The sequence below is a fragment of the Cucurbita pepo genome, unplaced genomic scaffold (assembly GCF_002806865.2).
Source record: "Cucurbita pepo subsp. pepo cultivar mu-cu-16 unplaced genomic scaffold, ASM280686v2 Cp4.1_scaffold000134, whole genome shotgun sequence".
NCBI lineage: Eukaryota > Viridiplantae > Streptophyta > Magnoliopsida > Cucurbitales > Cucurbitaceae > Cucurbita > Cucurbita pepo.
This window is the reverse complement of record NW_019646436.1, coordinates 15,046-42,082: the sequence shown is the minus strand read 5'-3', so window position 1 is coordinate 42,082 and position 27,037 is coordinate 15,046. Positions and strand designations below refer to the sequence as shown.

Genomic DNA, 27,037 nt, shown 5'->3' with positions numbered 1-27,037 from the left:
AAAATATAACTTAATCCAACTTTTTGGTTTAGAGTTTGAGTTATATGCGTTTGGACGAAAGTCTCATATCCGCTAATCATGAGTTTATAATCAAAGAATGCTATCTTAATTAGTACGAGACATTTTGGGAAGCGCAAAACGAAGTCATGAGAGTTTATGCTCAAAGTAGATAATATCATAAAATTGAGTAGAGTCGTGTTTGTCTAACCATATGAACACATAAATATTTATTTTTTTTTTATATAAATTAAATCGAGTTGAACGTTCCTATCTTATGAAGTCACGTGACTAGGCTGTTGTCAAACGTGGACCGCATGTGCTAGTGCGTCACACGTCAGCAGTCGCCACCGAAAATTAAAAAAAACCCAAAAGATTAAAAATTAAAAAAGATAATCGATATGCTTTGTGTGTGTGAATTATTCCTTATCGCAAATATTCCCATTAAAATATGAAAAAAAAAAATCCAGTGCGGCAATTTTTATTTAATTTAGGTCAAACAGATTGTGATGGGAGCCGATGGGAATATCACAGCCGTTGATTCACGAGGAACATGATAGATTAGACTAGACTAGATTAGACTAGATTTTTCCCATATGGGACCCACCAAATCTAGTGATGAATTTTTCTTGTCCACCGAAAGTGGACATTCTACCGATTATATTTATTCGAATAAAATAAATATTAAACAGGTGAATGTGAATTTAAGCATAGCTCAACCTCAGTAAATAATATATAATATTTTATAATATTTTATCAAATAAAAAATATGAAATTGAACCAAGGATAATATTGTAATTTTGTCCATGGACGTAACATATTTATAACGTGTGAGAGTGACAACTCTGTAATTTTGTTCATAACAATTACGACAATATTAATGGACATAACATGCTCGTCCCATAACGTGTGAGAGTGATTCCTCAACCGACCGGCTTGTTGACTTCTCTAGTTTGACCATTCACAATTTACTATTGAAATAAATATTAGAAAAAATTTAAATATCTTATATTTTTGAAATTGTGAAAAAATAATTGTTTTTGTGAGATATAAATTAAAATTTTATGTCTAATAAATTTTAATATAAATTTCTTGTTAAATTGTGATTGGGCCACAAACATGGCCCGAGCATGGCCTGCTTGGTAAATGGGCTGGACCCGAACCCAACCCATAAAGAAGGATTTTAAAATTTTTACCAACATTTAATGCAGATCTAAAAATAGCAAAATATAATTTCTTTAAAATCTTAAAATTAAATTTAGTAAATGACTGAAATACCCCAATCTAAAAGGTGGTCTAATACCTATATAAAATATAAATAAATGTCCAAATGACCGACTTATATTTTTGTACTGGACCACACTTGTCGACCTCTAATCAAGCTACGAGTACAAGTAGGTAGAGCGGCTAGGACCGATAAAGATTTGATGACGGACCATTAGTGAGTTGATCATACACATCTTTGAACTGTACGAGCACGTCTTCTGTCACTCTCCATCGTGCTTACGACTTTTTCCCCAATCCAACTAGCCCTGGCTCCAGCAAACCGAGGAAGCGTGGAAGGACTTTATCGATGGGTTAAATTTGTACTAGGGTCAATGTGTGGTTAAGTTTACCAAAGGGTTGATGACTTTTATTTTTGTGGGTCAACTATGAATTATAAGATATTCAAATCAAAGAAGATTTCCAATGCAATTTAGGGTAGAACCCACTAGATGAAGTTGACCATTATTTTCTCCCCCTTTTCTCCTTATTTCTATGCACCATTTTTTAATTATAATTTTATTTTTTTAATTTATTATTATTATTATTATTATTTGGCATAAATTCTCTTATTTAAAAAGAAAAAAAAAAAGAAAATAATAATTTAATTCCATAAAATATCAAATAATAGAGATGCCTTTCTACATAAAACAATTAGTAAATTACAGAAAGAAAATAAAAATAAAAATTAGACTTATCCTTTTAGACTATTAAGCTATTTGTTGAATTTCTTCTGATATTCAATAAATAATAAATAAATAAATTCAAATCGGTTGTAAATATTATCGAGATATATATAATTATTAGGGGTGGATACGAAAAAAAAAATGAAAAATTAAAAAGATTTATATTAAATTCGCTCGTGACATTTTCACCTTTTTTTTTTAATATTAAAAAAACGTTCCACTAATGTTGAATTTACCCTAAAGTCGGGTTGTAATCGATAAGGAAAGATCTTAGAAAACGGGAATAAAATTAAAAAAAAAGTGTGGATAGCAACCTCAGAAGTGGTTGAACCATTCAATTGGAGGCATCGTTCAACCATAAAATAAATATACCCACTTTTAAATTTTATTATTTTTTTTAAATTATTTTTTAATATATAAAAAATAATATAAGATTAATTAGAATTGAGCTAGGTTCATATTGACATATTCACCATTTGTAATAAAGCAAAGTACTAACAAGAGATTACACTGAAGATTCTAAAGTAAATAAGAATTTTGATGGATTTTTATTATAAAAGTTAATGAATTGACGATACGAGCATGACTAAACTACTTTGTAATCTTCACGAACACGTTGATTATCAGTGTTAGGATCCATTATTATTGATAACTCGACCCATCATCCAAAGGATGTGTTGATGGAAGAAGTATAGTAGAGTTTAATTTTGACCAAAAAAGAAGAAGAAAGAGCGGCTTGAAATTCCGTGTACTAAGATTCTCCACAAACCTCACCTTCAGCTTCCATTAGTCTTAATTGTTGTCACAGCCTGTGGCATCCAAGCGCTTTGCTTACAGTTAATATCAACGCACACTATTCTTTGCCTCCGCATCTGGTAACTCCGCCGGTGAGAAGAGTCCAAAAAGAGCAGGACTCCCAGATGGGTTTGACCCGAGTTCTGGGCTGACCCAGTAAGAACAATCGCTTCCTTTTCTCCATCATTCCTTACCCATTTCAGTATTTTTTTTTTCTCTAATTCCTCTTTTTCTTCTGTAATTTCTTTGGTTTTGATTCTGGGGTTTCTGTTTTTTGGTCAATTTTGTGGACTGATTTGATGTTCCTGCTTTGATTATATTGATGATGCCTTTGTGACCGTGGATCTTACGGTTTTCATTATGTTGTTGTAAATTTTTGTGAATTCTTGAAAACGATGATCTATAGTTGATTGTTGAGCGTGTGCGACGGTTCAAACGGGTGGGTTCTGATTTGGTGTTTACCTATCAAATTTTAGTCAGGATTCCATGGATTTGAGCGATGAGGGCTAATAAGAGAGAAGAACTGATGGATTTGATCTTCAGTGAGGAGGAATTTGAACGATTCTACGATACTCGTGAGGAGATCTCCTCTGTGTCTGACTGGGGATCTGATTGCTCTGAGATTTGTAGTACAAGTTTTGGGGATGATAAGGATGTTCTTGAAAATTTAAGCTATAGGGGATGGATGAGAGACCTGGAAACTGTTTATGAGCGCAGAGACAAGTTCTTCAAATGGATGGGTTTGGATTTGGATCAAAATTTTGGAATCAGAGATGAAGAGGAAGGTGATTCGTGTCGAAGGGTTCATCGGGACAGAATTCGGGAAGATCGTGGAACGGTGTTGAGACTTTCCGGTTCTGTTGGGGAGTTCTCTTCAAGTCTTACAATGTCTTCCATGTTAAATGAGGCTCCTGAATCATCAGGAAATGTTGCTGTGGAGGAGAATTGTACTATTAGGAATTTGGACAATGGGACTGAGTTTATTGTGGATAGTTTCAATGAAGATGGAGCGTTGAGCGTGTTACGGGAAGTTGGTTCGAACCGATCCTTTAGTTTTGATGAGTTCGAGAGAAACATTGGGCAGTCTCCCTTGGTTCGGAAACTCTTTCGGAAAAACGTTGAAAAGGTTGGACCTATAGTCAATGCCAGGAAAGAAGCGAAGATGGGTTGGCTGAGAAAATTGGGTACGGTTGCTTGTATAGTCGACAATGGGGAGGGTGCAACGAAGAGCAGTGTTTTCAATTCTTCGTCTAAGACGGGGATACAACAAGTTCGTGTTCATCCATATAAAAAGAACTCCAAGGAATTATCATCCCTTTTTGTAGGACAAGAATTCGACGCACATAAAGGGTCGATTTCTACAATGAAGTTCAGTTTTGATGGACGATACTTGGCTACTGCTGGTGAAGATGGCATTGTGCGTGTATGGCAAGTGAGTGAGGACGTGAAATTCGATAATTTCGACATTCACGATGTTGATCCATCCTCTTTATACTTCTCAATGAATCACTCGTCCAAATTAGAACCCTTGGATGTGCCAAATGAGACTGTAGGCAAGGCGAAAGTGAAGAGATCATCAAGCACGGCATGTGTAATTTTCCCACCAAAGCTATTTAGAATATTGGAGAAACCTCTGCACGAGTTCTCGGGACACGGTGGCGAGATCTTGGATCTATCTTGGTCAAAGAAAGGGGTCGGTATAATTTATATCTTCAGGATGTATGCTTATGGTTGCCATGAATACCTCTAATGCTCTTGAAATGGCCACTAATTTTGTGTTCTATGCAGCTTCTGCTATCATCTTCTGTCGATAAGACAGTACGTCTTTGGCAGCTGGGACGTGACACGTGCCTAAGAGTTTACTGTCATAATAACTATGGTAGACTTCTTCGGACATACGTATATCTGTGTTTGTTGAATGCTTGATTTCGCATTAATATTGATGATTCATTTGCATCGTTTGCAGTAACGTGTGTTAGTTTCAACCCTCAAGATGAAAATCACTTCATAAGTGGCTCGATCGATGGTAAAGTTCGGATCTGGGAAGTTCTTGCTTGTCAAGTGGTTGATTATATTGATATCCGTGAGATTGTAAGCGCGGTCTGTTACAGACCGGATGGAAAGGTTTGATATAGTTTTGTCATCTTCGTGTTCTTTTGTTTGTCGAACCCATCCCGGTTTGTGTTATATTTCCTTCCTTCTTATTTTACCTGTTTGTAGGGAGGAATCGTGGGATCCATGACCGGAAACTGCCATTTCTATAACATTATAGGTACGCGTACTAATTCGATTTTTCTTTCTCTTTATGTTGTGTTATTATTCTTTTAATTAATATAATCTACTTGATATGCATAGAACTCCTTGGAAATGCTATAAGGTTTGCCTCTAGTTCCAATTTATTTGTGTAGTGATATGGCTTTCTTAGTTGCAAGACGAGTTGATTGAGTGTCATAAATCAGTGTGAGATCCCACATCAATTGGTGAGGGGAACGAAACATTTCTTATAAGGGTGTGGAAACCTCTCTCTAGTGGACGCGTTTTCAAACCTTGAGTGGAAGCCCTAAAGAGGACAATATCTGCTAGCGTTGGGCTTGGGCTGTTACAAATGGTATCAGAGCTAGACACCGGGCGGTGTGCCAACGAGAACGTTGGGCCCCAAGGAGGGAGGATTTTGAGATCCCACGTCGGGTGGAGAGGGGGACAAAACATTTCTTATAAGGGTGTGGAAACCTCTCCCTAATAGACGCGTTTTAAAACCTTGAGGGGAAGTCTCATAGAGGATAGTATCTGCTAGCGGTGGGCTTGGGCTGTTACAAATGGCATAAGAGCCAGACACCGGACGGTGTGCCAGCGAGAACGCAGGGCTCCCAAGGGAGATAGATTGTGAGATCCCACATTTGTTGGAGAGGGGAACGGAACATTTCTTATAAGGGTGTGAAAACCTCCCCATAATGGGCGCGTTTTAAAACCTTGAGGGGAAGCCCCAAAAAAGATAATATCTGTTAGTGTTGGGCTTGGGCTGTTACAATTAGATAGGTTAAACAGTGAGCCAAATTTACTTTTGGAAAAATTGCACAAACCATCCCTAAACTATAGTGTTTGTTACAATCACACCCCTGAACTCTTAATTTGATCGATCGCCCTCTGAACTATGAGATTTGCTGCAATAACAAGCGTAACCTTTTAATTTGATTGATCACTCTAGTCGTTTGTGCTATTGCAATCAGCCTCTTCGGTTAGTATTGATGTTGAGTTTATTTAATATTTTATGGATTCAGATAATCGATTGGAGCTCGATGCTCAGATATGCTTAAACGGGAAAAAGAAGTCGCCCGGGAACAGAATAATTGGCTTTGAGGTATTTATGTGGGCATCCAACAGTCTTCCCAGCATATCGATTTGGTTCGCTTTTGTATTAATACTATTTTGTTTTTACAGTTTTCGCCTAGCGACCCGAGCAAACTAATGGTTTGTTCTGTCGATTCACCGGTTCATATAATTTCTGAGGGCGACGTCATTTGCAAATTCAAGGGTATGCCAATGGTTTCCTCTTTCGGGTTAATGCCAACGAAGAACGAAACAGAATCGTTAACTTTCTTCCCCTGTTTCTCTTGTTAGGTCTTAGAAATGGTGGAAACAAGATGTCTGCTTCTTTTACATCTGATGGAAAGCATATTGTTTCAGCCAGTGAAGAAAATGTCTATGTTTGGAACTATAATTGTAAGGACAAAGCATCTCGGAAAAAGAAAATTTGGTCGTCCGAAAGTTTCTTCTCTCGTAGCGCGGCAATAGCCATACCTTGGTCTGGTGTGAAAATCACGCCCGAACCGCCTTTGTCCCCGACACAAGTTTGCAACACAGCAGGAAGTATCCTCGAAATGGAGCCGAAGTATCCCGATGACAATGGTGATAGAGAACACAAGGTTCCATCATCTTCACCGGATTGCTTCTCTCTAAGTCGCACGCTATTTCCCGAGTTGCTCAAAGGAACTGCAACTTGGCCAGAGGAAAAACTCCATGATTCTAGCTCAATAACCACCCCTTCCCCTTCAATGTGCAAGACTGAGTTCAAGCTTTTGAAGAATGCTTGCCAGAGCATGCTTAGCTCTCCGCATATGTGGGGTCTCGTGATCGTAACCGCTGGATGGGACGGACGAATCAGAACATTTCTCAACTACGGTTTGCCTATTCGGTTATGACTCAATTCTCTTGAACCACTTAGTTAAGGGGAGTTCATGAATCATGAACCACCCTCAATATATCGTTCCGACCTGACTGAACCATCTTGTTTCTATGATTTAGTTAAACATCCCGTGCAGGTCTTCGATATTATCGGTATAGTACAGGTTTAATTATATGATTACATGATTCTTTTATTTGTGAAGGCTGTGGGAGCCTGGTTTCAGGAAATAGAAAGAAGAAAATAGGTATTAGGTACTCAAAAGGGGCAATGGTCCTTCCATTATATGTGTATAATAGAGGCATCTATCTGGTGGGGCTTTTGGCTCTTGCTGTCGCTAAATTTGGATATCTGTGAGTTTATATTTCCATTCAATGAAGGAAATTGATTGTCCTTGGCTTTGATTATGACATTGATCTGCTGCTGTTCTGTTCTGTTCTGGTCTGGTCTGGTCTGGGATATGTCTAAGAACTTCATTTTATCAGTCAACCAGCTTGCTTTCTAATTGACTGTGATACTCAAAAGACATTTATATATTGCTTGGAACTCGTACTCAAACCTTTCTTGTAGGGTTGTCCACGGTGTTCAAACTCTTAGTATGCAGCCATGTAGGGTCTCCACTTTGACCAAGGATCCTACCTCGGTTGGAGAGGGGATCGAAACATTTCTTATAAGGATGTGAAAATCTCTTCTTAGTCGACGCGTTTTAAAATCTTAAGGAGAAGCCTAGAAGGGAAAGTCTAAAGAAGACTATTAGCTAGCGGTGAGTTTGGGCGGTTACAAATGGTATTATTGCCAAACACAGGCTGGTGTGTCAGCGAAGACGTTGGGCCTCAAGAGGGGTGGATTATGAGATTAAGATATCCCACGTCGGTTGGAGAGAGGAACAAAACATTGCTTATACGGATGTGAAAACCTCTTCCTACTAGACGTGTTTCAAAATCTTGAGTGGTAGCCCAGAAGAAAAAGCCCAAAGAAGACAATATTTGTTAGCGGTATCAGAGCCAGACACCGGCCGATGTATCAGTGAGGAAACTGGGCCTCAAGAGATGGATTGTGAGATCCCACCTCGGTTGAAGAGGGGAATGAAACATTCCTGGTAAGGGTGTGGAAACCTTTCCTAGTAGATGCGTTTTAAAATCGTGAGGCTAAGACAATACATAATGGGCTAAAGTGGACAATATCTATTAGCGGTGGGGTTAGGAAATTACACAAACACTCGAACCATTTTTCGTCCATGAGAGAGCGGATTCAAATGGCTTAATCTCCCCAAAGTTGTATAGAGAAAATAAGAAAATTACTATAAAATCAGGTGCTGAAAATAGAAAAGTATCTGATATGGTTTAGGGTTTGAGATAGCATTAAATTGAAAGTGTAATGCAGGCAGCTGTCAAGAGCATAGGGGTGGGTGGTTCAGCTTTGCCTTTCAACATACCCTACACAAATAATGCACATCCCCTTCTCTTCTCCAAATCAATTTCCAATTCACTTTCCATTGTTATGACCACATTATTGTTGTGTAGGGTAGGTTGCAATCCAAGGGATACCCTTAAATTTCGCCCGTTCATAGGTCGTTTTTGCCATTTTTTTCTTGTCTTTTTAAGCTCAACATCACGTAAGATAGGGTTAAGAAATTCAAATCTGACCCTTTAGTTAAGGGTATGTACCCTAAACTACTAAGAAACTTGAATCTCTCACCTCTTAGTCAATGGTTTATATATCCTAAATTATTAAAAAACTCAAACCTCTAACCTCTTAGTCGATGGTATATACCATAAACTAGCTGAGTTATGCTCAAGTTCCGTGAATAAATTTTTAAATATATATTTTTAAATATGTATTTAGTGAAGGTTAGGGCTAGGTTTTGGGGGTTTGTTTGGTAAATTTTTGTGATTTTTAAATTTAGTTTTGGTGAGGTATTAATTGTGACATTTATTCTTGATTTAATCAAAATTGAATTTTTGTGGTAAAATAATTTTACCTCTTCTAATTTTCCAACTTTATTTTTTATGTTGGTATTGGTGGAAAAAGAAATAGGAGAAAAAATGTGCAATTTTTCTAAATATAAGAATATATTACTTTTTCTTTTTTANGCGGATTCAAATGGCTTAATCTCCCCAAAGTTGTATAGAGAAAATAAGAAAATTACTATAAAATCAGGTGCTGAAAATAGAAAAGTATCTGATATGGTTTAGGGTTTGAGATAGCATTAAATTGAAAGTGTAATGCAGGCAGCTGTCAAGAGCATAGGGGTGGGTGGTTCAGCTTTGCCTTTCAACATACCCTACACAAATAATGCACATCCCCTTCTCTTCTCCAAATCAATTTCCAATTCACTTTCCATTGTTATGACCACATTATTGTTGTGTAGGGTAGGTTGCAATCCAAGGGATACCCTTAAATTTCGCCCGTTCATAGGTCGTTTTTGCCATTTTTTTCTTGTCTTTTTAAGCTCAACATCACGTAAGATAGGGTTAAGAAATTCAAATCTGACCCTTTAGTTAAGGGTATGTACCCTAAACTACTAAGAAACTTGAATCTCTCACCTCTTAGTCAATGGTTTATATATCCTAAATTATTAAAAAACTCAAACCTCTAACCTCTTAGTCGATGGTATATACCATAAACTAGCTGAGTTATGCTCAAGTTCCGTGAATAAATTTTTAAATATATATTTTTAAATATGTATTTAGTGAAGGTTAGGGCTAGGTTTTGGGGGTTTGTTTGGTAAATTTTTGTGATTTTTAAATTTAGTTTTGGTGAGGTATTAATTGTGACATTTATTCTTGATTTAATCAAAATTGAATTTTTGTGGTAAAATAATTTTACCTCTTCTAATTTTCCAACTTTATTTTTTATGTTGGTATTGGTGGAAAAAGAAATAGGAGAAAAAATGTGCAATTTTTCTAAATATAAGAATATATTACTTTTTCTTTTTTAAAAAAATTACCAAAATATTCACAATTTTAAAAGTGGGGATAACTTCTATGAATCACTCAATTATTATTTAACATTTGAGATGTTATTGTTCTTTTTTTTTTTTTTTTTTTTTTANTAATTTTTAATAAATCTTAAATTTAGTCTTAATTATTAATTTATTTATAAAAAAAAAAACTATTCTTTTATAAATTTTGAAAGAAAATGTATTTAGATATTGTATTTTTTATACAAGAAAATTATTATTATTATTATTATTATTATTTTATAAATTATGATAAAAATTATCTTAATATCGATTAAATTTAAGATTTACTAAAAGTATAAAAAATAAATTTAAAAAAATTAAAAATTTAGAAACTAAAATTACACGGAATTTGAAGACATGTAACCAAAATATTTGAAATTAAATAAACTCCAAATTAAATACGATTAAGGTTTAATTAAATATTTAGTAAGTAACTACCACTATATAGGATACTCGAAATAACATTATAAATTGAGATCCAATTGCCGAACACAAACAAAAACACTGAAGAAACAAAACGAAACTCTATTTCTCGTTGCACCATTGTTTTCAAATTTCTATTTTAGATCACCGATCAAACTCGCTCAGGTTCTTCCCCTTTTTCAATTCTTTCTCTATAAAAAAGAGAGTATATTGTGTAGCTCCACAGCTCTCACTCTCTAAGAAATGGGAAGAACATCATCATGTTGTTCCAAAGGAGGCTTACACAAAGGGCCATGGACTGCTAGAGAAGATGCATTGCTTGTCAGCTATATTCAACAACATGGTGAAGGCCATTGGAGAGCCTTGCCAAAGAAAGCTGGTGAGTTCTTCAATCTTTTCTTCTCCATTCATGGAGTTGTTTCTTAAAACGCTCTCTATGAATGAATTTAGGTTTGCTTCGATGTGGAAAGAGTTGCAGATTGAGATGGATGAACTATCTTCGACCCGACATTAAACGTGGCAACATAACCCCCGACGAGGATGACTTGATTATAAAACTACACACTTTACTTGGCAACAGGTGGTCTCTCATTGCCGGTAGGCTTCCGGGGCGAACCGATAATGAGATAAAAAACTACTGGAATTCCCATCTAAGCAAAAAGTTGGCAATAACCAAAGACAATGCAGGAGAGGCAAAGAAGGAGAAGATCATCACTACAAACTCTGCAAATGGAGAGACATCAGATAGTAGAAAACCGGCCCGAGTTTCGAACGGCGATAACTCGAGCAGTGGCATGGCAAGCGGGCTACCTTTTTCGTCGGGAAATCAAGGAGGTGGCGGCGAGACTGATCGGTTGGCTGTGAATGGAGGAGGAGAGATTGAGAAGCTGAAAGGAAGGGAAGAAATGGAAGAAAGTGGGGATATTTTTGGTGGGTGTGAAGTTTTCTATGAAGGGTCGTGGAATTGTTCTGAAAATGGAGAGAGAATTGAAGAGGTTGAAGATGATTCTTATCAACAGCTACTCAGCCTGCAGGGAGAAGATTACATTCAGTTAGAGTCCTTCATTGATTACTTCTTAATCTGATTCTCTCTCTCCTCTTTCTCTCTCTACTGTATATTTCACTATTTTGGTTTGGTGGGTTTGAAGTTGAATGATTATTAAATATATTGCCTTCATTACAAAAAGTGGCTCTACTTTCTATTATAAGTGCGTTGCAGTATCTTTGGGTTATTTTAGTAAGGGTTACTGTTCAGAGAGTTCGTGGCCAGTTGCACTGTGGTAGATTTCCAATGGTCTACTCTAAATCGAGTATCAAATATAAATGAATTATAAATATCGTTACCGGCAACCAGACAACGAGTCATCAGTGTCAACCCAAGCATGACTCATAACTCGACTGGTTAAGACACGTGCTCTTGATCAAATGAGCCATCCATGACTTGATTTGACCCTCCAAATCAATGTGTGAACGGTTTAACTCTAGACTTCTTCTGTACACATTTTCAAGGAGTTAAATAATTCATGCATGATGCAATGCCAGACATGAAGACAGAATTCAAAAGGGCCATAAATCACCCCAGACTGACCTTCGAGCTTGATGATGTGAAGTAGGATTCTTACTCTGTGTTACAATGACTCGCTCAACGATCCCTCCGAGGCATCCAGTTTTGTCGATCGACAAATATCCATCGATACATGCCTGCCCCTTCGAATTGGTGAAAATACAATCCTGCCCCAACCACCACCAAGATCAGCAAGCGCTTAATCTCCTTGTTCCTCTCCTCCCTCTTCTCCATCTTCATCAAGAGTTTCAGTTTCCATGACATCAGAATCATATGTATCGGGATCCACTTCTTGGTATGGAACAATATCTTGTGTGTTCAACTTTATTAGATCCTCTGCCATGGGCAAAGTAAGGATAATATGCGAAGGTGTCTCAGATCCATATATTTTATTAAACACTGAGGGTGCAACCAGATTCTTCATAAGAGCATTCAAGATCTACAATAAAAGATGGAAATTTTTCCCCACAAAATCTCTTTTACTTTCTTTTTAAAAGAACTCGACATATAGAACTGAATGAATCTACGTCGTCTAATAAACTTCTTGAATATTAATCATAATTAAGCATACAAGACATAACAAAGTAATATTTGATATACTCATTTTATGTGTTCAGATACTACCCCTTTAGATGATCATTAGGCATTCACTATCACACAGACTTAACACTGAGTGGTATATCTCAGGTATTTCGAGCCACTAGAAAAATAAGAGGTGGGTGCAAGATCCAAAAGCGAGAGGGCAAATTGTCGGTCACGAAAAGCAAACAGAGAAATTGAACAAATGAACATTGCAACTTCTCTTGTTAAAAAATGATCAAATATCCATGTTAAGCATAAGATAACATACAGCTGACAACATGAATGCTTAAGAAACAGGGGATTGAATGCTAAGAAGAGGAACCTTGTAAGCTCATTGCGTAGATGTCCTCTCCAACCACTGAACAAAATGGCAATACTTCCCAGAATTCTCTAATGGACATTTTCCATCATGAGGACACTGATTAGAAAGATAGAAGCAAGTACAGAATATTAAGCAGATTAGTACCGAGGAAAAAATTATACATATATCAAAAAAGGTAAGTAGGGGTGGAGTATTTCAAAATTATAAAACCAAGAGAACAGAGAAAGAACCTGTTATACTCACAGGAGCAACTACATATGCACCGCATTTTTGAGTTACTAAGTCCTTAGAAGACATATTCTTGTTGTTTTCAGATTTATACCATTTCTATATATCAGGAGAAAACGTGATCATTAATGAGTAAAAAAAGATCCACTGTCAAATAGATGCAATAAAAATATCAACATACCCTTTTTTTCCATCCATAATATATTAGATCGGATTCGAGATATGATATTAGATCCATGAGGTGTTCTAGGTTCAACCAAGACCTAAATCACGTTCACATTTCGTAAATTACATGAAGAAAAATTACACTAAAGACTGCAAAGGCCAAAACAGAACCAGTGAAACAGGATGTAGGCTTGCAAGAAATAAAGTTTTGGAAAAGAAATTCCTGCAATTTATGGTACTTCAAGGTTGTAATATGTATGGCAAGAAAACGATCGCCAGAAATTCTTCTTGTTACTTATAGATTAAATATACAGTCATATTATAAAAGAACAACAAGTATCAGAAAAAAGTTGGTATGCTTGATGCCCAAAGCTAAAAATTTTACCAGAACATCTTTCGTGAGATTCCAAAGCTGGCGTACAGTGGTTACCCTGTCCTTCAATGACGGTATCTCTCCAAGTGCATAAGACTTGATCCCACAGATATAAGATGAAACATCGATTAGTACTCTGATCTACCAAGCTACATTACCAGATTTTTTCATGCTTGCAGTGATTTCAGAGATATAAACAAAAGAAAAGGGAAAAGAACAAAAGGCAGGAGCCAGGAGCTTCTTGCAAAGAAAAATGTTCCAAAACATACTGGTAAAGTATTTCGAAAGAGTTACTTACAGCAATAACAAGGTCATGTTCTCTCTCTCACTTACTAATATCTTTGTTAAGCGCCTGAATGCTGTCATAACCATGAATAAGTGGCAAGTTCTTTAGGCCTAAAACAAATACAATGCGTAAATTTTGATGTATTTATAAGAAGAAAAACAAGTGTTCTACAATAAGTACCGGTTCACAATTACAAATTGCAGCAAGAAAATGGAAAATTCCTCAATACCCTGTATCAAACTCCGCCCAGCACGTTGCATTGATTGTTATGGTTCTACTATATTAACTTTCTCTATAGAATGGGGCCAGATCTGTCAGAGCTCTAAAAAAATGAATTAGATCATAATTGTGATGTCCCACATTGGTTGGGGAGAAGAACAAACCACCATTTATAAGAGTGTGGGAACCTTCCCCTAGCGTCGTTTTAAAGCCTTGAGGGGAAGCCCGAAAGGGAAAGCCCAAAGAGGACAATATCTGCTAGCGGTGGATTTGGGCCGTTACAAACGGTATCAGAGCCAGACACCGGACGATGTGCCAGCCTTCTCGCTGTTCCCCGAAGGGGGGTAGACACGAGGCGGTGTGCTAGTAAGGACGCTGGGCCCAAAAGGGGGGTGGATTTGGGGGCGGTCCCTCATCAATTGGAGGAAGGAAAGAGTGCCAGCGAGGACACTGGGCCCCGAAGGGGTGGATTGTGATGTCCCACATTGGTTGGGGAGGATAACAAACCACCATTTAGAAGGGTGTGGAAACCTTCCCCAAGCAGATGTTTTTTAAAGCCCTGAGGAGAAAGGGAAAGCCCAAAGAGGACAATATCTGCTAGTTCAGGGCCGATACAACAATGTAATCAGCTATTATAGGCTTACGACAGTCCATGCATTCTACATCAAATAAATGAATAAAGTAGCCTGTGAAATCAAGCATAACACTTTTTACCAGAAAGCTGAACCAGTGCCAGCACCAAAATCCAATACATTAGATGGAGAGAAATCGGGTAGCCTTCTACGAACCAAAGTGCATAACGTGTCAAAAAGGAAAAAGAAGTTATGAAAAAATCATTCCCAATCATAGAAACCGACCTGAATATGAGAATGACTTCAAATAAACAGCAAGCTCCCAAATATAATCATACAAGTTTCAGTAAGAACATGATTCAGTCTTAAATCGTTAAATCCTTTATGATAACTATCATCTGAAGCCTAATTCTTTCCACTAAATATTTCACCATATTCAAATGAATTCTCATATGCTATTCAATTCCAGTTCATTTCTCGAATTTCTGACGATGAAAGATAGCTAATATAGTGAGTTAGTAAGTAAGCAGAAACCTATGCTACCTCGTTAAGAACGGGAGGCGACGTAAGCAATCGTCTCATCGTTTCTGTACTGAAAGCCAATATCACCATAGCAACTCTTAATCTTCCAGCGCTTGGATTGCTCTACTGATTTCAGAGGATCTTCAACAAGTTCCTTTGAAGAGGTTGCTGCCAACTGCAGATTAACATCCTTGATACCACTGAATGATTCCGACAGCCTCAGCACCTTAGTGTAGTACTTCTTGCTCTGGAATGCACAGAAAACGCCATGGAATGAGACGCATAGAGAGAAACACAATCGCACAGAATTCCGAGGAAGAAACGAACGGAGAAAGTGTAACCTCGACGACGTAATTTATATTTTAAATAATTATTAAAAAAATGGATAAAATGTAAAATTAATATTATTTTTATTAATTTAGCCATGCAATTATTTTTATTAATTTGGACATTTTCCCACATTTCGTCCATATTCCATAAAAGCTCCGACCATCTTGCACCACCGCATACCTCCCACCGTCGCCATTTGCTTCAAATCGCCGTCGAAGATCTTCCTCCGCCACCTGCGCAGAGCGATCCTACAGAACATCACCAAGAAAGCTACCATCACCGAGCAATATGGCTGGAGTCAAGGGCATCAAGAGAATCCCTCGCATCAAATTCCCTAAACGACATCCCAACCCCTCTGGTTCGCTTCCGTCTTCCCTTTTTTCTCGTTACTTTTGTTTATTTTGATCCATGATCTTCCTCAAACAAGGAAATTCCTCTATACACATATGAAAATTGTCGTTCGTATTTGTATTCGATCGTCTCTGTTTTTCCTTTCGTTGATTTTTGACTTGACCTGTATTTATGGCTTTGATTCTGTTTTACTGTGGTTTGTGCCATCGTTTGATTGCTTGTTTGCTTTTATGAACTGCTGTAGAGACTAAAGATTTTTGTTCTCTTTTCAATTTAATGGTTTAATCTTATGAGTGTTGGCTTGTCTTTGAAATTTCTACATTTGATTAGCATTTTGTTAACCTAGATTTTGAAACCTAATGACACAGATTAGTAACCCAAGCCTCACAGAGTTAGAATGAAACTTGATTCAAAAGTGGGGAGGAAGAATTTTGTGAGAGTTTCAATTTGACCCATAATTTGTTTTCTTATTTGATGAGGTTTGTATGAGAGGGAAGTTGATTTCTATGCCTCTTGGAATGCTGAAATGTGTGAGATTATGAATCCTTCTATAAATTTATGTGCCTATTTCACTATCTTCTCTTTGAAAAGAATGAACAGAAGAAGGGCATGGCGATGTGTTAAAATTGTTTTATCTGTTGCTAATTTGATTTAACGGACACCAACCTGACATTGATGGATGATCATTAACGTTGAGTTGTACATGTCGTAATCTATCGATTGTCGAATTCTGTCTTCGTGGTGTGTTTTCTGAAGAAAGTTTTACAGGTTCTTCTTCGCAAACTCCATCAAGCAGTGGAGTGGATAGTCAAAATTTCATCACATCCTTGAGTGAAACTGCCTCCAAAACTGTTGATGGAAAAGCCTCCCTTCAGCCTAAAAGGACACCATTGTCCAATGAGGAGATTGAAGCTATTTTGGTAATAGAATCTATTCCTATTTGGTGGCTGCTTGCTTGCTTTTATCATTGCTGATTGATCTATTGTTTCTTATAATGCAATGTGCTTCAAGCTTTCAATTTGGACTTATTGCAAGAAAATCACCATGAGATGCATACCTTAAACCTTAAAAAATATGATCTGGTCACGTTCTGTACTTTAGTATGTGTATCGTTGTCGAAGTAATGACTAGCGAGTCGAGTGCACAAATCATTTGTTTGTGATTAGGAGATTGTGTTTAGTTTGTTAGAGTTTGTTCCTTCATGGAACAAGGAGTTGATGCATTTTCGTCGAGTATTATTGTAAAGCCCGAGTAAAAGAGGGATACAAGAATGAGCTGAGACCACATTTGAATTTGAATGATCTTGATGATTGAGACAGATTTTAAAAGAATTGATGTGACTATCTATGCCTATCAAGGTATTGGGAGGGAGTCCCACATCGGATAATTAAGGGGATGATCATGGGGTTATAAGGAATACATCTTCATTGGTACGAGGTCTTTTGGGAAAACCAAAAGTAAAGCCACGAGAGCTTATGCTCAAAGTGGACAATATCCTACCATTGTAGAGAGTCGTAGTTCCTAACACAAGGTGCACTTTCCTTTCCAGTGACTCAATTATAAAAACTTTACAGTCAAACATGCTTAGTTTGGAGCAATCCTATGTTGGATAGTCTCTTAAAAAAATTTCTATGAAGCATGTAAGTGAGGACAAGGCGTGCTAAAATGACTCGTAGTGGTCTGTAAGAATAATCTTCACTCTTAAAAGCAACAAGTAGGTAATTTCATGTTGTGGGAACACGGGGTGTTACGATTATGCATTTCACTTGGATGTAGCGATGTTAACTTCATGATGATGTACGTTTATCGGCACGCCTATATACTCCATCCATGACATCATTTCAAATTTTGATTACTAGAATGGCTTTGCTTCTACGAATCAGAATCCATTATTCCCTGTGTTTGCTTTTGCTGGGAGATTCTTACTCACAATTCTGTAACTCATTTGCAGCTGGGTGGCCGCGTCTGATGAGCCTCGAGAGTGAATAAAACTATGGTTGTGGTCAATTCCTTTCTCCTATTTCAAAAGTTACAGTTTCCAGTTTTGATTAATACTATGGTTCTGAGATTTCTACATGTAAATTGGTTTAAATCTTTAATAAGAGGAAGCTCTATACTTCTCGATCGTATGGAACAAATGTTCTCGAGCTTGAAACTTCAATTTTGAATTTGTAGAAAGTCTTCATTTGAGCTTGTCGAAGGTCCTCGAGTTCTAGCTTATTGAGGGTGTTCGTCGCGGCTTGTAGTTTCTTAAGGTCATGTTTGTTTCATACGAGTTGTGCTTTGTTTTTTTTACCGTATGAATAATTTGTATTAAATTATTTATAACAATTATAAAGTGATGAGTATTATTGTCGGAATGGGATGTCTCATCATACTTTTTGCTTTCGATTTTACACGAAATGGATAATATTATATTACAAAAAAATTAAAAATAATTATTAATTACCAAATTTCATTACATAAATTCTAATAATTTGTCGTTTAAGATCATCATGTGTCAGTATTCTATTAGCGGTAGACGAGACATGTGTCAGTCAGCAGTATTCTATTAGCGGTAGGCGAGGAGATGATTAGCAAATGTTCGGTCGAAATTTAAACTCAATTCAAAGGTTAAATGTTAAATTATATTCATAAAAATTAGGTTAAATTTTGTTTAAGTGCAAAAAATAATTGCAAAATTTTAATTAAAAAAAAAAGTAATTGGAGGGTAATATGGTATTTTCATTATCAATTGTCATGATGAAAAAGCACAACTACTGTACCGGACGCAAGAATCTTTTTGCTCCGAGTGGTCAAACGAAACCACATTTCGTGAACTCCAGCTCCTCTCTCCCGAACAGGTGCGAAACTTTTCTTCTTTCCCCCCTTTTTTGTGTGTTTAATTCTAGAAGTTGCCCCAAAATTCTTCGGGAATCTGTTTGTTGTTTGATTAATTGATGAACATCCGGATTCCGCCATGGAAATTGTTGCTTTTTTGGCTTTGTACTGAGAATCTCCCTTTAATTTTATCAGAAAAACCATGGTGATTTCTGGGTTTTTCTTTGAGATTTTAGCGAAATCTAAATTTCCTTTGTTATCACCACTTTTGAGTTAAGAACTGGTTGATTTAGACTAGCCATGATCTGAGCGGATGGAGTTTCTTCTTGCCATGGAATCTGTGTACTTCTCTAGATTTCGATAGAACAGATTTAAAAATAAGGAAATAGAACAATTAGTGAGCTTAAATCACTTTCTAGGTTTTATTTCTTTCAAAATTTGCAGGAATATTATTTAGGGCTGAATTGATAATGATTTCATCTTTAGTTTTCTGCTCAGAATTTCCTTGGTGTATTGTTTTTAAGTCTTTGTTCATATAAAACTTTTGGATGAAACTTAAACTAATCCATTGTCAATTAGGAGTAAAGTTTTTTCTCTTTCTTTTTAGCATCCATTGTCTCTTTAGTTGTGCAATTCCTGCTGCAAGTTACACTCATCTTAATGGATGATACCCCCACAAGGATAAAGATTATTCCAGATCACTTTCAAGTTTCAACTTCGGATTCAGACTGTTCTGAAAATAGGACCCCATCTTCATCCACAGAACACCCGAGTGTACACGATTCATCGAGGTAGTTATTTCTGACTTCTAGATTGGAGTGAAACTAAGAAAATTTGAGAGAAGAGACAACTAACTCATTGGATTATTGTTCTTGATTTGGTGTAGGATAGGTCACATGACCATTCTTGGAATCGGCGAAAACTAAGAAGTGCTGCATTCATGTTGAACTTGCTGAGTTTTCGGCGCCTGTCGTGGGGTTCGGGCAGTGATGGTCAAGAAAAGGTAATTTGTCATACATGTTTGCAATGTTATTTGGTTAATTTTCTCATCCATTGCTGAAATGAATCTTCAAATTGCAGGTTGTGTTGACTGCTGTGGAAGTAGCAACATTGCGGTCGGAGATCGCCAATCTTGAAGAGCGGGAAGCTCACCTTAGAGCTCAGTAAGGAAACCCTTTATGCTTGTTGATAACTTCACCAAGTTCTTTTAGACTCCATTTGATAAACCATTTGGATTTGGATTTTTGGTTTTTGAAAATGTCTTCATCTGCATTTGAAAATGTCTTCAAGAATTTTCTTCTTTACAGGTTGGAACACATAGATGAAATTCTGCGGTCTGCTCGACTGTCGGGTTATTTGTACATTCGATCCGTATTCACTTTTCCCCTATCTTCTTTCAACACTTCATATGTTTACTATAGCTTCTATTGTACAATTGAATGCCTTTTTTTCTTTTTGTGTGTATCTTTTAGAGGTGGGAAGCTCTACCAGGAGAACCTCCGCCTATTGACGATACCGATGTCGATGATTGGCTTCCCCGCTTCGCTGTCCTACATGGAGAATGTATATATTTCTACTTATCATCTACAGGTACTCCAACCTCCTGCTGATAATCCTTTATTTTACGTCCACTTAAGCCAGTATCATTTTTGAACACCTCTGGTTAATACCAATATATATAGATAAGTGTGAGATCCCACGTCGGTCGGAGAGGGGAACGAAGCATTGTTTATAAGGGTGTGGAAGGGAGAGGGGAACGAAGCATTGTTTATAAGGGTGTGGAAGCCTCTCCCTAACAGGCATGTTTTAAAAACCGCGAGACTGACGGTGATACATAACGGGCCAAAACAGACAATATCTCGTAGAACAGTAGAAACTTATAAACGGCATGTTACGTTATACCATGTTTCATTGATATAAATGTGAACTAGAACAGGAGTGAGCTGGCTAATACTATTGTTCTTAGTATCATGAGGAATGGAAATCTTGTTGTTGGAAAGTCGACTTATTTCGATATAACTAGGCCTTTAATCCGTTCGCTAATGAAATCGAACAACTTATGGACAGATATTAGCCCTCAGGATTCCACCCTTCTAGCTGACATTGTTGAAGTGGGTTCTCTGCCGAGCATTTCCCGCGAAGATGAAGATGTAAGATATGCATTCTACATCTCAACACGTCACGGGCTGCGATACGAATGCTCGAGCATTTCCAAGATTCAGGTATGTTTCTAGTTCGTTCCGTGAGCGTTTTGGTTGAACTGAACATTGTACATAATAAATTATGGGGTTGAAGAAGTGGTTATTGGTCTGAGAATTCAAACCCTTTCCATATTCTGTGTTTGTCAGGTGGACTCTTGGTTATTGGCGTTGCAGAGTGATTGCAAGATGGGATGTGGAAATGGAACTTCTGATTCAAATAATGGAAATATTAATGTAAAGTAATTAAGAAGGATAAACAAATTCTTTAGCACAGAGTTGTACAGAACACCACTTTTTTTCCTCTGCTTGTTTGCATCAATTCATTATTGAATACTCCTAAATTTGTAGCTGTATCAATTTTTTACCTTTTGCTCGAAAATTTGTTAATGTTTTCATATCCGCACAATATATATAGAGCACAATTTTGCAAAGAACTAGCCCACTTGTTTCTCGAGAGGAGATGGGAAACATGGCTCAATATCATTTGATTGAATAGTTGACCCAGCTCCTTGTTGTTTGAAGAAGCCCTCCACTTCAATTGGTATTTTTTCACGAAAAGCAAACATGAGATAACAAATCCAGTCTTTCACTAAGATTTCGAATAGCTGTCCCGAATTCAAGTTGATTATGTTTTGCCTCTTCCTCGGAGAAAGACGATCAAACAATTCCCAATCATGGTCCTTGCGGATCTGATCATCCATATAATATACAAAAAGAAACTCCAGATATTTGATATCTTTCTCTTTGAATGAGANTTTTTACCAAAAGCAAACATGAGATAACAAATCCAATCTTTCTTTCACTCAGATTTCGAGTAGCTGTTCTGAATTCAAGTTGATTATGTTTTGCCTCTTCCTCGGAGAAGGACGATCAAACAATTTCCAATCATAGTCCTTGCGCATCTGATCATCCATATAATATGTAAAAAGAAACTCCAGGAATATATATAGAGGGTACAAAATTGATCAAATTGAAAGTTTCGAATTACATTGTTTTTGTTTTTTTTCCTGGTAGAATTTGGAAAACAAAAACCATATTAGAAAATTCCAAAGAAAAAAAAGGATAAAGAGAAACAAACAAATACTAATAATCTCGTGGAAGATGAACATTTCCGACTCAAAAGAGGACCAAAAGTATCAAGTGTTTAAAACACTGCAATGGAGGGATCGATCGGGTTCCGCTTATTCAAACTCAGAGGGGGCATCAAAATGGCCAAAAAGAAAAGGACATTTAGAATAATCTAAAGTGGAAATTTGGTCTCTCAGTTTTTGGGGGCTGAAGCTTCATAGCCATAAGGATTTTTGCTTGCCCAGTTCCACTGATCTCTGCACATTTCTTCAATTCCATACTTTGCCCTGCACAACAAACAAAGTAAACAAATAAGCTGGCTGATGATTGATTCATACAAACATCTCAATAGTTTTTGTCAACAATCTTACTTCCACTTCAGCTCCTTCTCTGCCTTCTCTGTTTCGGCATATACGACTTCGGCATCTCCCGGTCGTCGCTCCGCCATCACAAGGGAAATTTTCTGCAAGTGGAATTCGATGTCATTGTATGTGTTGCAACTCAACTCAACTTAACGCATAAGCTAGACTCGATGGGGGACGTAGGTTTACATTTCCTTTCAAGTTTGGATTTAGATGTTAATGTGACTCATGATGTCCAAATAGGAAACGTCGTTTTGAGTTAACGATGATGCATTGTTAACGTATATGGTCATCAGTGGCGAAATGGAGTAGCCTCTTACCTTTCCAGATGCCTTCTCAAATGCTGAAACCATCTCCAAAACTGAAGTACCCTTTCCAGTTCCCAAATTGTAAACCTCGCAGCCTGTGGATAAATACCAGACACTGTTATCCTTCCCCCATTGACAAGTATCACCATAGGCAGCAAAGTTTCCATGGTATACAAGCTCAACAATGGTGCAGGTATTGTATAATATGGGAAAATCAATCCAAATAAATTGTAGAAAGATGTTAAGGGTAGGGAAAGAATCTTGGATATATACAAAAAAAAAAAAGAACAGGATCTTCACGAATATGAAACTGTTTGGATGGTGTCTAAAAATAACTGCATTGAATTGAAGCTCAAAATAGATATAATATTGAGGACGTAAGAAGGAAGCACTTGACTTTAAGGTATTATCATTAAGTAATATCATGGAAGCACAATATGAGATTGTGAAATGACCGAGCAAAAGCATTGGAATATACCTATGCTGGGATCATCCACTTTGCGCAATGCAGCAATATGCCCATCAGCTAAATCAACGACATGAATGTAATCACGAACCTACACAAGGGCAGACAATAACTACCAAGCTCAAATAACAATTTAGAAGATACTACACATACCCCTGTTCCATCCTTGGTAGAGTAGTCAGTTCCGAAAACTGTCAAGGCTGGCCGTCTGCCAACAGCAACTTGTTGCACAAAGGGCATCAAGTTGTTGGGAATTCCACGGGGGTCTTCGCCAATGTCTCCACTGGGATGAGCACCTACTGGATTGAAGTATCTAAGCAATACGATTTTCCATTCTGAATCTGATCGATAAATATCACGGCATATTTCTTCGATAAATAGCTGAAAGGGAAAGAGCAAATTCAGTCATCTCAATAAGACGTATCCATCTATGAGTACAAGTCTCTTGTTTGTTTAAGGTTTTCACTCAACCAAAAAACAACTACAAATTATCCAAGTAGGTTTTCTATATCAAAAAACTGAGTAGTTTCCTTTTCTAAATAGCATTTAAGGTTCCATGCCAATTCAATGTAATGTAGTTTGCACCTTAGTTCGTCCATAAGGGTTTGTTGCAGATAAAGGGAACTCTTCAGTGCAAGGGACTTTCTTTGGCCAACCATAGACTGTAGCTGATGATGAAAACACAAGCTGACAAGAGACCAAGTTTTGAAAGACTTGTTAAGTATTTATATTTGCAATGTATCAAAACAATAAAATTCTTGCAGTAATGAACTTTTTTACATGGAATTTAATAACATGTCAGAGAACCTTTTTGCACCCATGAGAAGCCATAACTTCAAACAGGACAACTGTTCCAATTATGTTGTTATCGTAGTAGAGCAGTGGCTTTTGGACACTCTCGCCAACTGCTTTAAGTCCAGCAAAGTGGATGACAGCATCGAATCTGCAAAAACAGTTTGAATTTCCATAAAAGTTGTAGAATGCAAAAAGAAAGGAAAAAAGAAAAAGCAGAAAGCAACAAGCTTAATGTACAAACATTGAGAGAGAACGAGGGACCTAAACATTCAACATTTAAGAGACCTAAGCAATTGAAGACCAAGTCAACACATTATTTTTCAATAATCTAGCATGATGTTTCTTGATCTATTTCTTCCTTTTTAGTCTTGCCAAATTTAGCTATGTTCATGTTATGAAATTAATGAAGAGGAAATTTTAGTGACCATTTTCAAATACTATATGTAAAAAGGGAAAGAAGAAATGGATTCCCTCCTTCCACGTCCAGGGCATCTTCAGAGATGGACCCCTTCCCTTAAAGTTTCGATTGGGCAGCACCAAAAAGGCCAAAAGACATGTGCACAAAGATGCTTTCTGTACCCAATGGCGAAAATGCGAGTCCTCAAAAACAATATACGAAAGGTGAGAAAGATAAATGGATCCTTACTTTGTCGAAGCGAAAACCTTCTCAAGAGCTGGTTTATCCCTCAAATCAAGCTGCGAGAAACAAATTCACAGTCATAACAACATCAAAAAATCGTCCATCGCATTGTAATTTCAGATCAAGAACCTTCTAGAAAAATCGAAATATGTAAACATGCATTTCGAAGAAATCGCAAAACTCACATACAGGATCGGAAGAAAAAGAATCAAAATCCATGAACAAACACGATCCACAGTTTAACACACCACATCAAACGCATAATCTAACAGGAAATGCAGAAATAGGAGAAAATCAAGCCAGAAACCTTGTGAAATGTGAGGTTCTTCCCCGAATCCCCAGCCAGATCTTTGACTCTCCGAATAGCAATCTCGGAGGAATTATCCAAGTTATCGACGACGACGGCCTTGTAGCCGCCGAGAAGAAGCTGAAGAACGGTGTGGGAGCCGATGTATCCAGCTCCACCAGTGACCAAAATGGTAGCCATGGCTGATGCTCAGATAGAGAAACAACAACTGAAGGATTGAATCTGTGGAGAGGAGCTTGGGATCAGGAAGAGAAGAGGGATTGAATTTATAATATTGTCGAGAAATTGATTACAGAGAAGTTACGGTTACTTGTACAACGACGATTCTGCAACCGGAACATAAAAATTATTTGTGATTTAAAAAATTAAAAAAAAAAAAATGAAACAGAAAAGTGAGCTTTCCGTGTGAAGTTTATTATTATTACTTTTTGGTCCTTCTTTTTGTAGTTTATTGTATTTTAATCCCTCTAATTTTAATTATCAAAATTTAGTTATTATATTTACAATAAATTTTGTAGCTTCCATAATTCTTATATATAGTATTTCAAAAAAAAAATTATAGAAAATAGTTCAGTAATGATAATAATTTTTATACATAAAACAAACAATATAAATTAAATACAATAAATATATCTATATAACTCGTGGGATTGGCGGGAGTAGACGTAGAATTGGGGAGAGATTTTTTCGTTTAGATTAATGGGGCCAGGAATGGAATTATATTCCCTCTCTGTCCAATTTTCCGACCCAATTTGTCTCGCCCCGCTTCAAACGAGACTTTTTAAGTTTTATTTTCAAGTATCATATATTAAGAAATTTTCTTATTTTATTGGTGTAATAAATGTTTTTTACATTTAGATTTTTTTTTTTAATTTGTTTTTTTTTTTAATTTATTAATTGAAAAGAAAAACTTTGAAAATGGTGTAATAAAAACTATGGGTTGAACTCAGATATGAATACCCACATCGTTCCAACTTCGGACCTTCAAAGTTCATACTTTTTTTGAGCACTAAACAACAACCAACGATGAAATATTTCGTTCAATCGACGATATATTTTCGTCAATCAACAGTATATTTCCTTCAAACGATGAAGGAAGGTTTTGTTTGCAATAAAGAAATTTTTTTAAGGCAGCTTCACGAGCAAAACCCAAAGGGCATATATGTAAAATCGTTCTTAGTCTAACAAAATTATGAATACTCGAAAAGGATAAAGTTTTTGGTATGGGTTTAATTATGAGAGCTTTCTAAAGGTCAAAAAAAAGAAAAACTTAATCATATTTGAAGGGAACAATTGAGTTTTGCCTTTGAGTGAATCATACACAACAAATTCACCTAACAAGACAACAGGACATTAGTAGGCCCCCTCCAATTCAAATTTCACATTAAAATAATTCTCTTGAACTTTTAAAATCGGGTCGAGTCAGTTTTGGCACGCAAGAAAATCTTCAACTAAATCAATTAGGTTCAAAAATTCTGTGCATCCATCTTTCTGGCCACGGTGGAATTGCAATAAGAAACACTAAAACAATAGAAATACTCGTAAACTTTAAACTTTGTCTAAAAAAACATCACTAAATTTTCAAAAGTTTCAATAATATCTTTAAATATTCAGAAAGTCTAAAAAACGCCCTTACCATTAGTTTTGAATGAAAAACGTTCGTACTTTATTTCAAAAATATTATTAAAATTTTAAAGAGTCTTTCAAATATACCCCTAAACTTTAAAAAGTTCCATTAATATCTTTCAATTTTTTTAAAAAAAATTCAAAAATATCTTTACTATTGGTACTATATTTAAAAAAATACCCATAAAATCTAAAAATAACATTAACACCCTCTACCAGTATAAAAAGAAGGTACCGACCCTTCATAGATTATGTCCAAACTCAATAAATATTTTTAAAACGTAATACTCGAGTTTTTTTGTTTACCTATTAAACTATTTTTAATAAAATTCAACTATGTTATTGAAAATTTTTAAAAGTTTGTGGTGTTCTTATTAATCGATGAATTTAAACTTTAAAAAAAAAAAAAAGTTTGTTAAACAAGAGAAGGAAAAAGGTAAAATAAATAAATAAATAAATAAAGTTTAAGGGTTAATCCACAAACCAAAATGATGGGGCTAAGATCATTGGGTTGATGAGGACAATGGTCAAGCGTGATCCATTGACCTTCTTCCTTCTCCACCTTCCACTTGTTTGATCACAAAGCTGTGCTTCCATTAATGGCTACCTCTGGCATTACCA

At 36.5% G+C, this 27,037-nt stretch overlaps 4 protein-coding genes and 1 long non-coding RNA gene across 14 annotated transcripts; 3 read left to right on the top strand and 2 right to left on the bottom strand.

Moving 5' to 3' along the window:
• Positions 1 to 2,657: 2,657 nt before the first annotated feature.
• Positions 2,658 to 7,331, top strand: LOC111783949. Its single transcript, XM_023664772.1, has 8 exons — positions 2,658 to 2,897; positions 3,218 to 4,434; positions 4,530 to 4,620; positions 4,708 to 4,865; positions 4,962 to 5,013; positions 6,020 to 6,099; positions 6,180 to 6,273; positions 6,360 to 7,331. The coding sequence occupies exons 2-8, from the start codon at positions 3,241 to 3,243 to the stop codon at positions 6,938 to 6,940; spliced, it is 2,250 nt and encodes a 749-aa protein (XP_023520540.1). The 5' UTR covers positions 2,658 to 2,897; positions 3,218 to 3,240; the 3' UTR covers positions 6,941 to 7,331.
• Positions 7,332 to 10,381: 3,050 nt separating this feature from the next.
• LOC111783943 (transcription repressor MYB5-like) lies at positions 10,382 to 11,173 on the top strand. The gene is made up of 3 exons (XM_023664766.1): positions 10,382 to 10,688; positions 10,760 to 11,106; positions 11,141 to 11,173. The coding sequence occupies exons 1-3, from the start codon at positions 10,553 to 10,555 to the stop codon at positions 11,171 to 11,173; spliced, it is 516 nt and encodes a 171-aa protein (XP_023520534.1). The 5' UTR covers positions 10,382 to 10,552.
• Positions 11,174 to 11,256: 83 nt separating this feature from the next.
• Positions 11,257 to 15,530, bottom strand: LOC111783950. Of its 10 annotated transcripts, none has more exons than XR_002813449.1 (9): positions 14,059 to 14,227; positions 13,842 to 13,939; positions 13,556 to 13,639; positions 13,187 to 13,268; positions 13,008 to 13,104; positions 12,778 to 12,873; positions 11,898 to 12,209; positions 11,654 to 11,801; positions 11,257 to 11,337 (listed from the first exon to the last, which is right to left on the bottom strand). It is a non-coding gene; the product is annotated as an uncharacterized LOC111783950 (long non-coding RNA). The 10 variants fall into 10 exon arrangements; XR_002813450.1 differs by having other exon boundaries at positions 13,021 to 13,104; XR_002813452.1 differs by lacking the exon at positions 14,059 to 14,227 and adding an exon at positions 15,164 to 15,530 and having other exon boundaries at positions 12,778 to 13,104.
• Positions 15,531 to 18,579: 3,049 nt separating this feature from the next.
• On the top strand, positions 18,580 to 21,223 carry LOC111783981. The gene is made up of 8 exons (XM_023664801.1): positions 18,580 to 18,666; positions 19,251 to 19,434; positions 19,535 to 19,646; positions 19,724 to 19,806; positions 19,951 to 20,014; positions 20,116 to 20,233; positions 20,711 to 20,865; positions 20,992 to 21,223. Exons 2-8 carry the CDS (start codon positions 19,304 to 19,306, stop codon positions 21,085 to 21,087), a joined length of 759 nt encoding a protein of 252 aa, XP_023520569.1. The 5' UTR covers positions 18,580 to 18,666; positions 19,251 to 19,303; the 3' UTR covers positions 21,088 to 21,223.
• Positions 21,224 to 21,907: 684 nt separating this feature from the next.
• On the bottom strand, positions 21,908 to 27,018 carry LOC111783954 (UDP-glucose 4-epimerase GEPI48). Its single transcript, XM_023664776.1, has 10 exons — positions 26,901 to 27,018; positions 24,791 to 25,012; positions 24,490 to 24,539; positions 23,856 to 23,991; positions 23,634 to 23,735; positions 23,202 to 23,429; positions 23,061 to 23,139; positions 22,595 to 22,677; positions 22,284 to 22,375; positions 21,908 to 22,199 (listed from the first exon to the last, which is right to left on the bottom strand). The coding sequence occupies exons 2-10, from the start codon at positions 24,968 to 24,970 to the stop codon at positions 22,106 to 22,108; spliced, it is 1,044 nt and encodes a 347-aa protein (XP_023520544.1). The 5' UTR covers positions 24,971 to 25,012; positions 26,901 to 27,018; the 3' UTR covers positions 21,908 to 22,105.
• Between the last annotated feature and the right edge of the window lie 19 nt (positions 27,019 to 27,037).